The sequence below is a fragment of the Penicillium hordei genome (assembly GCF_028827395.1).
Source record: "Penicillium hordei strain IBT 12815 chromosome Unknown utg000004l_segment0_segment0, whole genome shotgun sequence".
Taxonomy (NCBI): domain Eukaryota; kingdom Fungi; phylum Ascomycota; class Eurotiomycetes; order Eurotiales; family Aspergillaceae; genus Penicillium; species Penicillium hordei.
In genome coordinates this window covers 4,636,129-4,649,672 of record NW_026623145.1, presented here as the reverse complement: position 1 = coordinate 4,649,672, position 13,544 = coordinate 4,636,129, and the positions used below count along the sequence as shown (strand labels likewise).

Below are 13,544 nucleotides of genomic sequence, written 5' to 3'. Positions count from 1 at the left end.
TACCAATTGATAATATAATCGCTGTCGAGCTCAAAGAGCCTGTTGGGGGTTCACCATAATCCATCGGACAAGCTCCATGAGATTGAAATCGGCTAACCAACCGAGTGCGATCCTGGATCGCTATTGGGTATCATCTTCCTCGATAATGCATGCAGTGGCGGCCCTTGATGCTGCAAGTCATATGACTTGATTCGAAACCGCGAGCATTTTACTCCAGATACTAAGGTTAGTTCTGATGAAGGTGACATCTTCGGTACCTGCTCCGCCTCTGTAGTGTGCACGTGATGAGACTGAAAAGGTACTGGTGAATGGAACCCCTCACGATTTGCGATACGGTCATCACCCTAGATAATCCAGAGGGTCCGTGACACGTACTACAGATGCGAGCGGAGACTTTGTGCCGATCACCACACTATCAGTAGCAGCAGCTGTTAACTCGGCTTTCATTAGTATTGGAGCTTGACAGTGTTTCCGATGTGGTGACTGCGTTCTCATCTTAAAGAAACGTGGAAGACATGCAGTAAAAGCAAGTCTTCATGAAACGCAGCCAAATGCAGAAGGTACCTGGGTAAAGGATGAGACAAACCTTAGAATGATATCAGCACTTGTTCTGGCCAACGATAGCTGCCCGAGTGGAGTCAGTGGCTCAACTTTCAATAAGCTAATCACCCCCATTGGGGTTTAGCCTCAAACCCAAAACAGCGATCGACCTTTCCCCCCGTTCTCCCGGCCCCTGGCCCCATTCTTCTCAAAAATCGGAGATTCAGTCCAAGTTCAACCCCCCTGCCCATTTTCCTATGAACGGCTTCGGCCCACAGTGCAGCTCATCAGTCTGAGCATCTTCAACCCTCAACTCGAGCATCTTTCTGCACTCATCGCTGGCTCGATCTTCACCATTCACCGTTACGACCGGTGAAACCAATATGACAGGTGAATCGGGCCCGGTCGAGGTGTCTCGGACAGTTGCAATGGTAATTGCAGGCCTCTTCGCCCTGGCATGTTGGAACGTCCTCCAAATCCTGGTTTCCATTTTCAACACCTTCCAACGCCGTCGCGGCCTTTACTTCTGGAGCATGGTGATCGCCACCTTAGGAATTCTTCTTCACACTCTTTCGACATTCCTTCGCTACTTCGCTCTCGCCCCCAATTTCCCTATGTGTGTTTTGATCTGCATCAGCTGGTATGCCATGGTCACTGGCCAGTCTGTGGTGTTGTACTCACGACTTCACCTGATCACGAACTATGATCGTTACTCCCGCTGGGTGCTGTGCATGATCATCTTCAACTTTTGTGCTTTGCATATTCCCACCACAGTTCTCTTTCTTGGGATGAATCTTGATGTCGAAAGCTTTGTCGGCCCATTTGATATATACGAGCGTATTCAATTGGCTGGATTTGCCGCCCAAGAGACGATTATCAGTGGTTTGTACATCTGGGAAACCATGACCAGCCTGAGGCCCGTTTTGGCGATGAAGGGCCGTGGCGGTCAGAGAGTTGTTGTCAACCTCATTATTGTCAACGCTCTCGCAGTTCTGTTGGATGCAGCTCTCCTGACGACAGAGTATACCAACCACTTTGACGTGCAGACTACCTTTAAGCCAGTGGCCTACAGCATCAAGTTGATGCTAGAGTTCACGGTACTTAACAGTCTCCTTGTTGTGATCCGCACAAATCCATCGGTTATTCAAGACGTCGAACAGTTACATGATGATCTTCACATGGGCTCACGCTGTGGTGGGAAGCACCCCGACAATACTGCTGCTTTTGTCATCGATCCAGAAAGGTCTGATCAAAGTGATCGGGGGTTCCGAATATCGCCTGTAAGATCACATTCCTCTTGGGTTTCGTTGGACCCTCACGCCCGGTCCGTTTGAGAGGTTTATATAATTATTTTGTTTCATTAACTATCATGTGTTCATCCAAATACCCCTTAGATTCGTTATATTACTTTAGCTTAGCCGTGCTCACCTTTTATCTGTAAAAGAGCCCATTCTAATAAACTCACACGCAATAGTCTTCTAGTATCCAAGATCTAGCTGACATTGAATTTTCAGGTTCCTGCATCAAACTATATGGGTGGCGTCTCTAAAACCCTGGCTCTGACATGGCGATCACACATTTTATTGGCTCATACTAAAAATGTCCCCTGGGACCGAAAGCTCCACTATTGACCCAGCACCGGCTAGTTATTGAACAGCATTCAAAGATGGTCGATCAATTCGACTGGGCAGAGATTATAAAGAGCTTGATTTGGGGAAATCTAGAAAGATCTGTCACCCTCAAAGACTACTGGCACTGCCCCTAGTTTTGCAAAAGCCGACGAGGGAAAGCTTTTACTACAGGGGATTACCTGTCCATGCCATCCTTGGTCTAGCCAACCTTAGTCCACGTGGTTATCAGTTAGGGCACCAAAAGTATGCTATCAAACGTGCGAGAAGCGCACTATTTCACAGTCTAAGAGATATACTAGCCAGAAATTGGTGGTAAATTTACTCTGGTTCATGGGTGTTTTATAACTCATAGTGGGTATGTATCTATCTCTCACGCTCGGTGTAATCCATGGGTGGTACACAGAGGTATTAGGCGTAAAAGGGGGTTGAAGTCCACAATAGCACCACTGTTACTTAGGTACCTAGGTACAAGACTAGTATTAATAAGCACAGCAACCCCCACATGATGGTTTCCCTATTAGTCTGGGATCAGGAACAGTCTTATTCTGGCAGTGAATTCCTCTTGCCACACTTCAGACAATACATTGTGTTCCCCTCTCACTAAGCATACCTTATCCGTTTCACAAGTCTTACACCTGGAACCAGTATGCCTTTACACTCTCAGCTTCCTCTCCAAGATCTCGGGCATTGAAAAGTCTTATATCGCAAGACCAACATGCCCAGGTACGTCCTTACCGGTGTCGGTGGGAACATTAGCAACGCTGTTGAGTTGCTAACAGAGCGGAAGCCCGTTTCCTTCCAGGAAGTTTTAATAAAATATGGCCATGCATTTTCCGAGTAATAGATTAGGGCCCACATATGAAGACCAGAGCTCGGGATGAAAATGCTGATGGGTAACTTGGCGTGGACCTTCCATGGAATAAAAAAAAAATTGAGTTCTTGGCATCGCTTCGGTTCTTCGATTCCTCTTTATTGTTTTGTCCGTCCACGATCCCGGGCAGTAGGCAAGAGATGTCTCGATGCTGAGGATGTTCTCGTTGACATCATCCGAATGCTCGTCGAGGTCGAGCAATGCCGCGAGTACTTTTCTTCCTTCCTCCACCTGTCCGTTCTTAATGAGCCAGCGAGGCGATTCTGGCAGCATTGTGATGAAAATCATTGTAATGACCGGCATAACGATTTGGAAGGCGAGAGGGAACCGCCAAGAGACGGAGTTGCCTTTGACGAAATAGAACCCCAAATCGATCCACAGGGCCAGAGTCACACCAACTCCAACAAAGATGCCATCGGTGACGACGTTGGATCCCCGCTTGTGCGCTGGCGAGATCTCAGACTGCCAAACCGGGACTGTCGCCACATATCCACCGATGCCCAAACCAAGGACCAACCTCGCGACGATAAACTGGGCAAAATCGAAAGATGCTGTCATGAGGATGGCGCCGATGATACTGACGAAGTTGGTTATGAAAATCACCTTACGTCGACCCCAGAGATCACCAAGGAAGATGCATGATAAGGCGCCAAAGATACCTCCGACGGTATAGAGGGCGATGACAGTGCCTGTTGGGGGAAAAATTCGATTAGAGAGTAGTAACAATTTGTCTGATGGCTACCGACCCTGCATCTGTGAGTTCTCTTGGTTTTGTGCTCCGTGTGTATGAATTGTGTCTATTCGGGGGAATTGCGAATTGAATGCATCGAGCGTTAAGAGACCACCGGTCACTCCCATGTTGTACCCATAGCAAGTAAAGGTTGGACACACGACTAAGAAAAGGGCAGCGCGGAGAAGGGCATTTCCCCGTAGGCCAAAATATGGCTTCAAACCCATGTTGACGAGGAACTACCACATACAAGTCCAATTGTCAAAAATTCAAGAACATGTTCAAAAACGGTGAGCAGCGGCTCTTTCACCGCGCATACCTCGCTGCCACGGGCCAGATGTTTCAGCAGATGTGTGGTGTAAATCTGATCACCTATTACGCAACAACTATCTTTCAGCAGTATCTTGGAATGAATGCTGTGGACTCTCGGATCCTCGCAGCTGCAATGACAATGATGCAGCCCCTCGGTGGGTACATTGCCTATTTCACTATCGACCGTCTCGGCCGCCGCCCTCTCATGTTGTGGAGTGCCGGAGCGATGGCAATCTGTATGGCAGGTCTCGCGGGCACGACCTCCCCCTCTGCAGCCAATAACACTGGAGCACTCGCCATGGCCGTGGTCTTCCTATTCTGCTTCCAATTCATCTTCACAGTTGGCTACTGCGGTCTAACCTTCCTCTACGCCGCGGAAATGGCACCTCTGCAGGTCCGTGCCACAGTGAACGCGGTATCCACTGCCACCGTGTGGGCTTTCAGTTTTATGATAGCCCAGGTAACCCCTGTTGGTTTCTCCACGATCGGAAGCCGCTACTATATCATCTTCGCCGTTGTCAACGCTGCTATTGTGCCCATTGTGTATTTCCTTTTCCCCGAGACTAAGGGGCGGTCACTGGAAGAGATCGACGAGATTTTCGCACAATCCAAATCTATCTTCGACCCACCTAGTGTAGCTCGCGCTATGCAAAGGCGTGCAATACCGGTGAGCAAATCCAACTCCAATCGCGACGATAATACCGCCCGTGCCATTATTCTCAGCGAAGAGCTCAAGGCATGAGATATGTTCGAAGAGTCCGACCGTGAAAAGCATCACTTGGAAATGCCTTCGCGATCCTCGGAATTTGTAAATATGATCTCTTCTTAATTCTTTTGTTATAGTCACTCTATTTCTTCTTTGACCAACTTCATCATAGTCCATTGTCCATCTATGTCGTAAACCTCAAAACATGATGTACAAGAATTCGGAGACACTGCATTCACATCCAGAAAAGACCCAGCAGTCCTCTCTAGGCAAGATGAAGAAAACAGCACGATTCTCGCAAGCGACCATGTTCTCAATATATCAGTTCAAGTCGAGAACAAAAGCTCAATGAAACCAAATCTGATCGTGTGCCTGTGAGGCTCAGCTCAAGTATGGTTACTTACATCCCTAACTTCAGTTGCAGCCAAGATCTTCTTTTTTCCCCGTCAACGATCCATTCTAATTCGAAGAGTTTCGTAGATTCACTCACTTCCTTTCCCGCAAAAGGGGTTTGGCTTCGATCCGTCAGCCCATAGTGTCTTGCAGAATTTAGTACCCAAGACTAGACCTCCGCAGAGTCCACAAAGCCCTAGGCCCAACCCGGGCCCACCGGTGGGCTATGGGGCTAGGGTAGAAGTTCACGGGGGGTTTTATGGGGGCCCAATGGGCCCCAAACAGTATAAACAGGGCGTGAAATAGAGATGCCAAGCAAAGTTGAACCCCGTCCTGCGTTGGGTGCCATTTCAAGGTACAGCATCTACCTATCTTCTGTAAAGACACTCAGTGTCATGAGTTCAAGCAAATTTTGACGCAAAAGGGACGGTATTCGATCATATTCTAGCAGTTCGTACTATTTGATTGTGATCTTTAAAAAAAGAAAGGACATACCTTTAACACTTCAGAGCTCTCATTCCATCATTAAACACTACTGTGACCTTCTTCAATGGCATTTCGATGGCAAAGGGTTAATTCTACATAATCCATGTCTTGGTCATCACTCATCGCAAGGCTTCACATCATACTCTACGTCAGTCCGAATAATATATTTTGCCCCCTTCCTCACCCCTGTACCTTCATGTAGCAAGGCTCCATTCGACTCCCCATGTGGGAATATCGCAACAGCTCCCATCACAGGTCGCACGGGGTATCCATTCAAGGTTCCCTCCCGCGGGGCTGGCATGAAGAACGTCGTCTCTCCGCCCTCAAACTCATCGTTGAGATATAGTAGGAAGGTGTACATCGAGCTCTGCTTCTTTTCCTCGGGCGAAGAGTCGTACACGTATGTGTCATCCGGGAGGATACCGGACGGTGGCCAGGCCCCGTCAATGTGGCAGCGATATTCAGCTCCGGGGACGTACCTGTACACACGGAAGCGACGATTGATGCCTCGGACCATGCGACCGTTGATCGAGGGCGGCACATACGGAGAAATTCGCGCCCAAAGCATGTCGTGGAATGTGGTGTCGATGATCCAGTAAAAGTTGTGGGCCAGGATACTTATGTCTCCATCTTCGCGAAGGGGCGCGTCCGGTAGGAAATTGACAGATTCACCAGCAGCGATGATCGCCCTGCATTCAGCGGCGGAAAGCACATTGAGAGCGAGGCCAAGGCCTGGCACAGCGGGATGTGCGTGGTATGTTATAGAAGGACCGACCGGAGCCAGTGGGACGGCGTTCGGGGCGGTGGTATAGAGGATGGCGGGATGGTGGTTTGGAGGTTTACGGAGTGGGCCAGGGGTTTGTTCGATGACGCGGAGGGCGGATGGAGACTTGGGCGCCTCATCCAAGATTGATTTGTCGAGGACTGAGGCGTAGACCGGTAGTGGTGTTGTCGAGGGGCGTAGGTCCCAGATGGACTGGAAGGCGATGGGATTGGTTGAGTCAATGGCGTCGGTGTTGGTGTCAATCGGGGTACTGACGCGCAGGATGGCATCAAGGACACTGAGAATTTCCATTTCCTTCACACTGCGCTTAATGGGGACATTATCTTGTGCTTTGGGCTGTGTGGAAAGGCCGCTGACGACATCCAGATCTCGTACCCAGCGACACAACGCTCCAATCTTGGGTTGTTCCCCCCGGATCCTCATCTCGGCGAGCAAGATCCTAGCTTCAATGTATTTCTCGTCCACCAATGCTCCGGTTATTCTGGCTGTCAAGTTGGCGCCCTCTATCGAATGATCTGATAAGTTAGAGTCCTGGAGCAGGGAGAAAGTGGCATACCGGCGGTGTTGACACCCGTAGTGCATGTCTGGCGGAAGTCATAGATTGCGACACGGAGGTCCTTGCATGCCTTCGACTTTGTCAGGCTTGGATATTGTGCAAGCGCTGTGAGCGTCTCGATGGTGATGTCGAGTTCCTCGTCCGAGACGACGGCATTGAGATGTGTGGACTCGAGAGGCACGCCATCGGGAGGTGGTGTTAGATCCGGGACTGCCTTGGGAAGCTTTTGAGGAAGGTCGACCTGTGCGTTGCGCTTGCGCTTGGCTGCTTTGGACTTGCCCATTGCTTTTATATATAGACTGAAGAGTTGAAGTGTTCACAATTTCACAGTTTCACAAATGCGTCCTCGGATCTTCAACTCTGATATTTTGCCTGAGAGTTCCGACCTCGTTGCACTTTGATTATGTAAAATCACGGAAATTTTCCCTGTCCAGGCCGGGGACAATATTTATTCGCCACACAATTCAACCTGTGGTTGAACATGTCGCATTCTATGTTTATATTGTACGCGTACATGTATGTACCTCTTGTTGTATACAGGCCAGTGAAGCCTCGGTCTATTAATGATAGATCCAAATCGAAGTTCAACAGATATCGATGTAATTGGCCATTTTCGCCACGGCGATGGGGAGAATGGCCATTTCTATGAGATTGCCCCACGTTGCGGTACAGAAGTTCATCCCAGGGGCTTGGAATGATCTTAAATGGTTATTTCTAGTCGAAATCCTCACAGATTCGAAGATATGGAAGATATATGAGTCTCATACTCGGAGACATACATCAAATATCATCCTTGAATTTTCATTTGGAAGCCTCGTCACGACCACCTTCACCTGTGCAGGGCCCTCCGATCACGATCTCAGAGGATTCTGCTGCGTACCTTCGCCATGTCTAAGTTCTGCGACTGTTTTCTCTGACAGTACAGCAATACAGGCGTAGGGCTCTACACCCATATGCGACTCAGGCGTCAGGAAGCTGTGCAACTCGAGTAACAACACTTGAAGTCTACAATCCGGCTTTTTTATGACCTGCAATTAGACAGCAAATAAAACGATAATTAGGGTATCTTAGTCGGCGCGCTAAAATATAGGAAGGAATAGAAAGGATAGAAATCATGTGCCCCCGTACTCATTTTTGTGGATGATAGAACTTTTGCTTGCGTTGACCTTCTCATGTACAGCACGCGCCTTTTGTTTTGTTTTCGTATAACCTTCAATTCCGGCGAGCATGATATAAGACTTGCTCATCGAAACATGGGACATGTCAACACCTTGTTGTTGTAGGGTGTGATGGAATGCTCTGAAATTGGCAGCTGGCGGGCGATAATGACCACTGAACAAGTTAGCCTGCCCTTTCGAGCAATGATGGAAGCTGATGAATGAAATATTTGATTGAACGCACCTGAGTGGTGCCAGACTTCGAAGTTGGCCGTGTTTGATCTTGATCATTCCAGCTGCTGCGATACGGGCGCCTCGAAGAAAAGATGAATGCTGAAAGGCACCTCCTTTCTTTATGCCAATGTACAAACGAAAAGACGTATCTGCAACCTAAGGTTGGGTCAGTATGCATTCAACAACCACAAACCCAAACTTAACTTACAAATAGCCACATATCTTCTTTCTCTGAGGACTTGCCCAAAAGTCGCTTAAATGCAGCAGCAGGGCTTGCGTGCACCACGTTTTTCATCATCTTCGCAGCTTTGTACTCCTCATCGGCGAAATGCTTCGGGTCTTGATTTGAGAGGACATCGTCAGGGCTGTGTCTTGCAGATGTTGTTGATATCGATGATGAATATGACGAACATGATCTTGATGGTGCTAAGTCCCAGGTGGAATCTGGTTGCAGGATTGTGGAGTTTCCACTGAATTGAGGCACATCATCCTCGATTCCCACAATCCCTTGGAGACTATCTTTGAAACGTGCAGTATTTGTCCACACTAGTTCATTGTTTTTGGCCCAGCGGAAGAGCCCAGTCTCGTCTACCGTCACCATGTAATCCATACGTTCCTCGCGAGTGAGATAGCGGACTTGTTCTTTCTCAAGTCTGTCGCGCGAACATTGGGGAAGCTCAATGTTTTTCCCCTCGCCATAGTCCAACCAGTAGAAGAAGTTTTCGTTTGATGATGAATTCCGCCAATACGTGTGGTACGAGCGCAGACTGCTTCCATGCCGATGTTTCAGATCAACCATTTCGAGAAAGTATTGAAGATCCATCATCTTAGGTGGGGCCCCCGCTGTGATCTCTGTGTTGTAGTCTGAATGAGTCCCCATGGATGGCGAAACTTCCAAAACACGATCGTCGCCGCCGACACGCCTAGCGACACTAACCGCTCGTTGCCAGTTTCGACGAGCTTGATTGAAACCATCATTGCTGGGTGCCACGCGAGGCTCGGGAGGACGATGAAGGTGGTGCCACTGGGCTTCTTGAAAGGCCTAGAGGGGCCGGAAAAACGAGATTAGATTCGGTGGGTTTCGCGCAAGATACACACTTACCTCAATCCATCGTGTGGAGGCGGCTAAACCAAGTCCGCGCAGCTCTCGTCGCGTTCGGTGACCACGATAAATTCGCTAATGATGCCCAGGTGGTCAGCGAAAATCGACAACGCCAGGATTCATATGGTAACTGTACCTGAACCGTTCGCGCGGCTTCTTCCTTATCGATGACGTCAGAACAGGTAGAAGTCCCCGGGAGTTTGGTCATGGAGAAGTTATAAGTTTCAAAGGAGGATATGCAACCATCAGAGAGTCAAAAGTCAAGAAGCCGAGAAGCCAAAAGTTCAAGAATTCAAGAGTACAACAAAGATGCGATTCATCAAAGCCCCAGGTCCATCCATGGATGTTCATGGGTGGGGCCCATGGGGAAAGGTCATCTTTGTCAGCCCTCATATTACATCAACATCAACCGACATCTCCATAGGCTATCACAGAGTACAGTCTATATACAAAGTATACAAAATATAAGAGTTGGAGAATTCAATAGACCCCTCATGACGAATTTCTCTTCTCCGCCTTGGAAAAAAAAAAAAAAAAAAAAAAAAAAAATTCTGGTATAGATCAAGAGATTAAGTAGATGGGAAATTATTTCCCCATTCAGGATCCGAACCCCCCCCCCCCCCCACTATAAGCAATCTATACCACCGTGTCCATATACTGAGGAATAACATCCCGGTTACCCCTCGTGAGGAGATGTGAGGAGATGTGAGGATTGATGTTGGAGCTTATATTACATATAAATATATATAAATGGGGTCAACATGTGCTCTAAACTCTTTCATTAACCTCAATATTACCCACCTATTTTCCATTCCTCACTCCTCACCATGGCACCCTCTCTCCACCCTCTTATCGACAATGGCATCACACCAGGCTCCAGTAGTTTCTCTGGTGGAAAGCTCCACTGCCGCTGCGCCTCCGACCAGGTCGAGATCACCTTGAATAGCAATGTTGCCCACAACCACGCCTGTGGCTGCTCTAAGTGTTGGAAGCCATCTGGTTCTCTCTTCTCCATTGTTGGAGTTGTACCTCGGGATGCTGTCTCGGTGACAGCGAATGCCTCGAAACTGTCGATTGTGGACAAAGAAGCTACCATTCAACGCAATGCCTGCAAGGACTGTGGTGTGCACCTTTTCGGGCGGATCGAGAAGGACCATCCTTTCAAAGGTCTCGACTTTGTACATGTGGAGTTATCCGATGAAAAGGGCTGGCAGGAACCACAATTCGCCGGTTTCGTCTCATCCATCATTGAGCAGGGTTCTCACCCTAAAGAAATGGATGAAGTGAGAGCCAAATTCAAGGCCGTCGGACTGCAGACATACGACGTGCTGTCGCCAGTGCTAATGGATCTGATCTCCACTTTCACAGCTCAGAAGTCCGGCATCAGATTTGCCAATCTGTGATCTAGAAAATGTGTTATGATTCATGTACTTAAAGGGTGGGTGTTGGCAGAGGTGGTTGGAGTTTGAATTCAGAGGGGATTGTGGAAAGGAGTATACTTGAAGCTTAGTCTATAGTGTATATCCCAAGATTTATGTTACAGTGAATATTTGCTCGTATGGTAGATTATGGTAGCTTGATGGAAAAGAACATGCATCGCTGACTGAGGCTCCAGAGAAGATATCCCTTAACCCACTCATCCACTGCGGCTTCGGCATCATCATTCCCCATTGGATTCGAAAACATGGGGTACATTTTGATTTTAACAAACAGATTTCCTCAGATCCAAGCTGAATGATGCATCTTGAACCGATCATGTTCTTCATTCCTTGTTTATTCTCTTTCCGTGTCTTCAGAGTCCAGTTTATCAATTGTCCTATCTGGTTCCCTCAATGTAGCGACAAATCTTCAAATTTTTCCACGGGCTCTGAACAATCCGTCTTTATTATATGCGCGCTCTGAGCTTCTCGGCCGTTTCCTGGAGCGGATACTCGTGATGCTTTGTTTTGCTCTGGACGCGTTCACCGTCTTGAGGTGTGATATACCGAGCTTCGACTGCGGGGTTGTACCCCAATCCAGAAACCCTGCTAACATCGTCATCTGAAATAGGGCGGGTGACCTGTCCATCGGCTCGTTTATAGATAGTTACCACCACTGCTCCTCCCAACCCGAGATTGTGTTGCAAAGCGACATCAGTGCCAGGGGCCAAACGATTGTTGGCCCAACCGCGGAGCTGCCAAGTGAGTTCCGCACACTGAGCTAGCCCTGTGGCTCCTAGAGGGTGACCCTTTGAGATCAGCCCGCCAGATGGGTTGACAACTAGGCCGCGACCTCCATAGGTGATGTCCCCCCGACGCACCATCTCATGGGCTTTTCCTGGCTCCGAAAACCCAAGTGCGTCAAGCAACAGAAGCTCGTTTGTAGAAAAACAATCGTGCAGCTCACAAACCCCGATATCTTTTGCTCCGACACCAGCCTCCTCCATAGCTAGCTGGGCAGCTTGGCGCGACATATTGAAACCGACGAGGTCTATTGCACTTCGGGAATATACCTCTGGTCCATCGGTCAACAGCTGTTGGCCAGCCATCAGAATAGCCTGGGATTTGAGGTGAGGTCGTGCATCTAAGAACCGTTGGGATACGATGATGGCCGCTGCGGCACCATCACTCGTTGGAGAGCACTGGAGCTTGGTTAGGGGTCCATAGATCTGTGTCTTCTGGTCCAAAATCTGATCCAGAGTGTATGCTGTTCGGAACTGGGCGTACGGGTTTCGCTGGGAGTGTTCATGCGACACCCGAGCAATTTCAGCGAAATCTTCCGCTTTGGCGCCATATCTGTTTGCATGGTCAGCACTAAGTCGAGATCCAAGTCGAGATCCAAGTCTCTGGGCGCCCTACTTGTCCATGTACTCCTGTCCGGCATTTCCAAAGTACTGAGCATTTCGAGGGCTTTGGTGTTTACCGAATGTGTTCTCCATCATTTTGGTCGATGGACCCAGCGGACTGGGCCGATCGTCCCATACACTCTTGATTGAACCCGGGCGCATCTGCTCGAAGCCGACGACGAGGACACAATCTGCCTGGTCTCCTTTGACCAGAGTACGTGCAAGATGAAGACCAGTGGATCCAGTAGCACAAGCATTGTTTGTATTGTAGATTGGGATCCCCGTCATTCCTAGCTGGTACATGATCCGTTGACCAGAAGTCGTGTCGCCATAACAATAGCAGGCCACACCTGCCTGTACATCATCGTATGTGATATGTGCATCGATTAGAGCTTTGACTGCTGCCTCATATCCAAGTTCTGGATCTGTCGGGACAGAGACATGGTGAGCAATATAGTATATCGACAAGAGACTACGTGGAAAGGAATAATCTCACATTCACGAGTGCGACGCGGCTTCAAGAACCGGGTCATGCCCACCCCCAAAACGTAAGATTCAGATGCCATGGTGAATTATGAAGATCTACTAAAGGTTGTGAAACCGAACCTGGTCATTATTTACCTTCCCGGGCTACATCCATATAAACAACTTGTTAGTAGCCGAGCTTCCGAGGTACCTTGCCTTTCCCCTCATCACCCTCATCCCCTTTGGAAAGGCCATGAAGCCGACTGTATGGCATCTTAGTCTTTTTGGTCTTATTCTGACTATGTATTGGTTCTCATATAGCCTATTTAAATCGCCAAAGCTTTCCTCACAACTCCGCGATTAAGACTTATTGCAGGCTAACAACCGCATGAGTATCTATGAAGAAGTCAAGGGACTCGATCATCGAAATATTAATGATTGTGAAACGGCAAATAGTACCCATATGCATGTACATCTATGTAAATATGGGATGGCCAGGTATTTTATGGTCCGAGGCACTGTCGACATATATATGAGATCCTCACAATTCCATTTGCAACTGCAACTGTCAGGTTGCACTTGATATTCCATATACACTGGATACGAATCAAAAAATGCTTTCGTCTTCGAACCCCTCTTTCTCGATACTTCGCTCTTTCTCGGTGGTTTCTAAACATCCTCGGTCTCCCCCGCATGAGCTTTGTTGTTAAAAGGCCGACATGTTGATTCCGGATTTTAGTCCCAGTATGTTTT

At 48.4% G+C, this 13,544-nt stretch overlaps 7 protein-coding genes across 7 annotated transcripts; 3 read left to right on the top strand and 4 right to left on the bottom strand.

The window, feature by feature from the left end:
* Positions 1–923: 923 nt before the first annotated feature.
* N7537_008939 (uncharacterized protein) lies at positions 924–1,874 on the top strand (the record flags this gene model as incomplete). Its single annotated transcript, XM_056899993.1, has 1 exon — positions 924–1,874. One exon carries the CDS (start codon positions 924–926, stop codon positions 1,872–1,874), a length of 951 nt encoding a protein of 316 aa, XP_056752069.1.
* A 1,105-nt stretch (positions 1,875–2,979) lies between these two features.
* N7537_008938 (uncharacterized protein) lies at positions 2,980–3,999 on the bottom strand (the record flags this gene model as incomplete). Its single annotated transcript, XM_056899992.1, has 2 exons — positions 2,980–3,731; positions 3,789–3,999. 2 exons carry the CDS (start codon positions 3,997–3,999, stop codon positions 2,980–2,982), a joined length of 963 nt encoding a protein of 320 aa, XP_056752068.1.
* A 50-nt stretch (positions 4,000–4,049) lies between these two features.
* N7537_008937 (uncharacterized protein) lies at positions 4,050–4,826 on the top strand (the record flags this gene model as incomplete). The annotated part of the gene is made up of 1 exon (XM_056899991.1): positions 4,050–4,826. One exon carries the CDS (start codon positions 4,050–4,052, stop codon positions 4,824–4,826), a length of 777 nt encoding a protein of 258 aa, XP_056752067.1.
* Positions 4,827–5,784: 958 nt separating this feature from the next.
* N7537_008936 (prolyl hydroxylase family protein) lies at positions 5,785–7,292 on the bottom strand (the record flags this gene model as incomplete). The annotated part of the gene is made up of 2 exons (XM_056899990.1): positions 5,785–6,956; positions 7,010–7,292. The coding sequence occupies 2 exons, from the start codon at positions 7,290–7,292 to the stop codon at positions 5,785–5,787; spliced, it is 1,455 nt and encodes a 484-aa protein (XP_056752066.1).
* An 829-nt stretch (positions 7,293–8,121) lies between these two features.
* Positions 8,122–9,710, bottom strand: N7537_008935 (IQ calmodulin-binding motif protein; the record flags this gene model as incomplete). Its single annotated transcript, XM_056899989.1, has 5 exons — positions 8,122–8,341; positions 8,411–8,556; positions 8,609–9,442; positions 9,503–9,577; positions 9,639–9,710. The coding sequence occupies 5 exons, from the start codon at positions 9,708–9,710 to the stop codon at positions 8,122–8,124; spliced, it is 1,347 nt and encodes a 448-aa protein (XP_056752065.1).
* Positions 9,711–10,329: 619 nt separating this feature from the next.
* Positions 10,330–10,905, top strand: N7537_008934 (S-(hydroxymethyl)glutathione synthase; the record flags this gene model as incomplete). Its single annotated transcript, XM_056899988.1, has 1 exon — positions 10,330–10,905. The coding sequence occupies one exon, from the start codon at positions 10,330–10,332 to the stop codon at positions 10,903–10,905; it is 576 nt and encodes a 191-aa protein (XP_056752064.1).
* A 482-nt stretch (positions 10,906–11,387) lies between these two features.
* N7537_008933 (uncharacterized protein) lies at positions 11,388–12,892 on the bottom strand (the record flags this gene model as incomplete). The annotated part of the gene is made up of 3 exons (XM_056899987.1): positions 11,388–12,276; positions 12,340–12,751; positions 12,823–12,892. The coding sequence occupies 3 exons, from the start codon at positions 12,890–12,892 to the stop codon at positions 11,388–11,390; spliced, it is 1,371 nt and encodes a 456-aa protein (XP_056752063.1).
* Positions 12,893–13,544: the final 652 nt, after the last annotated feature.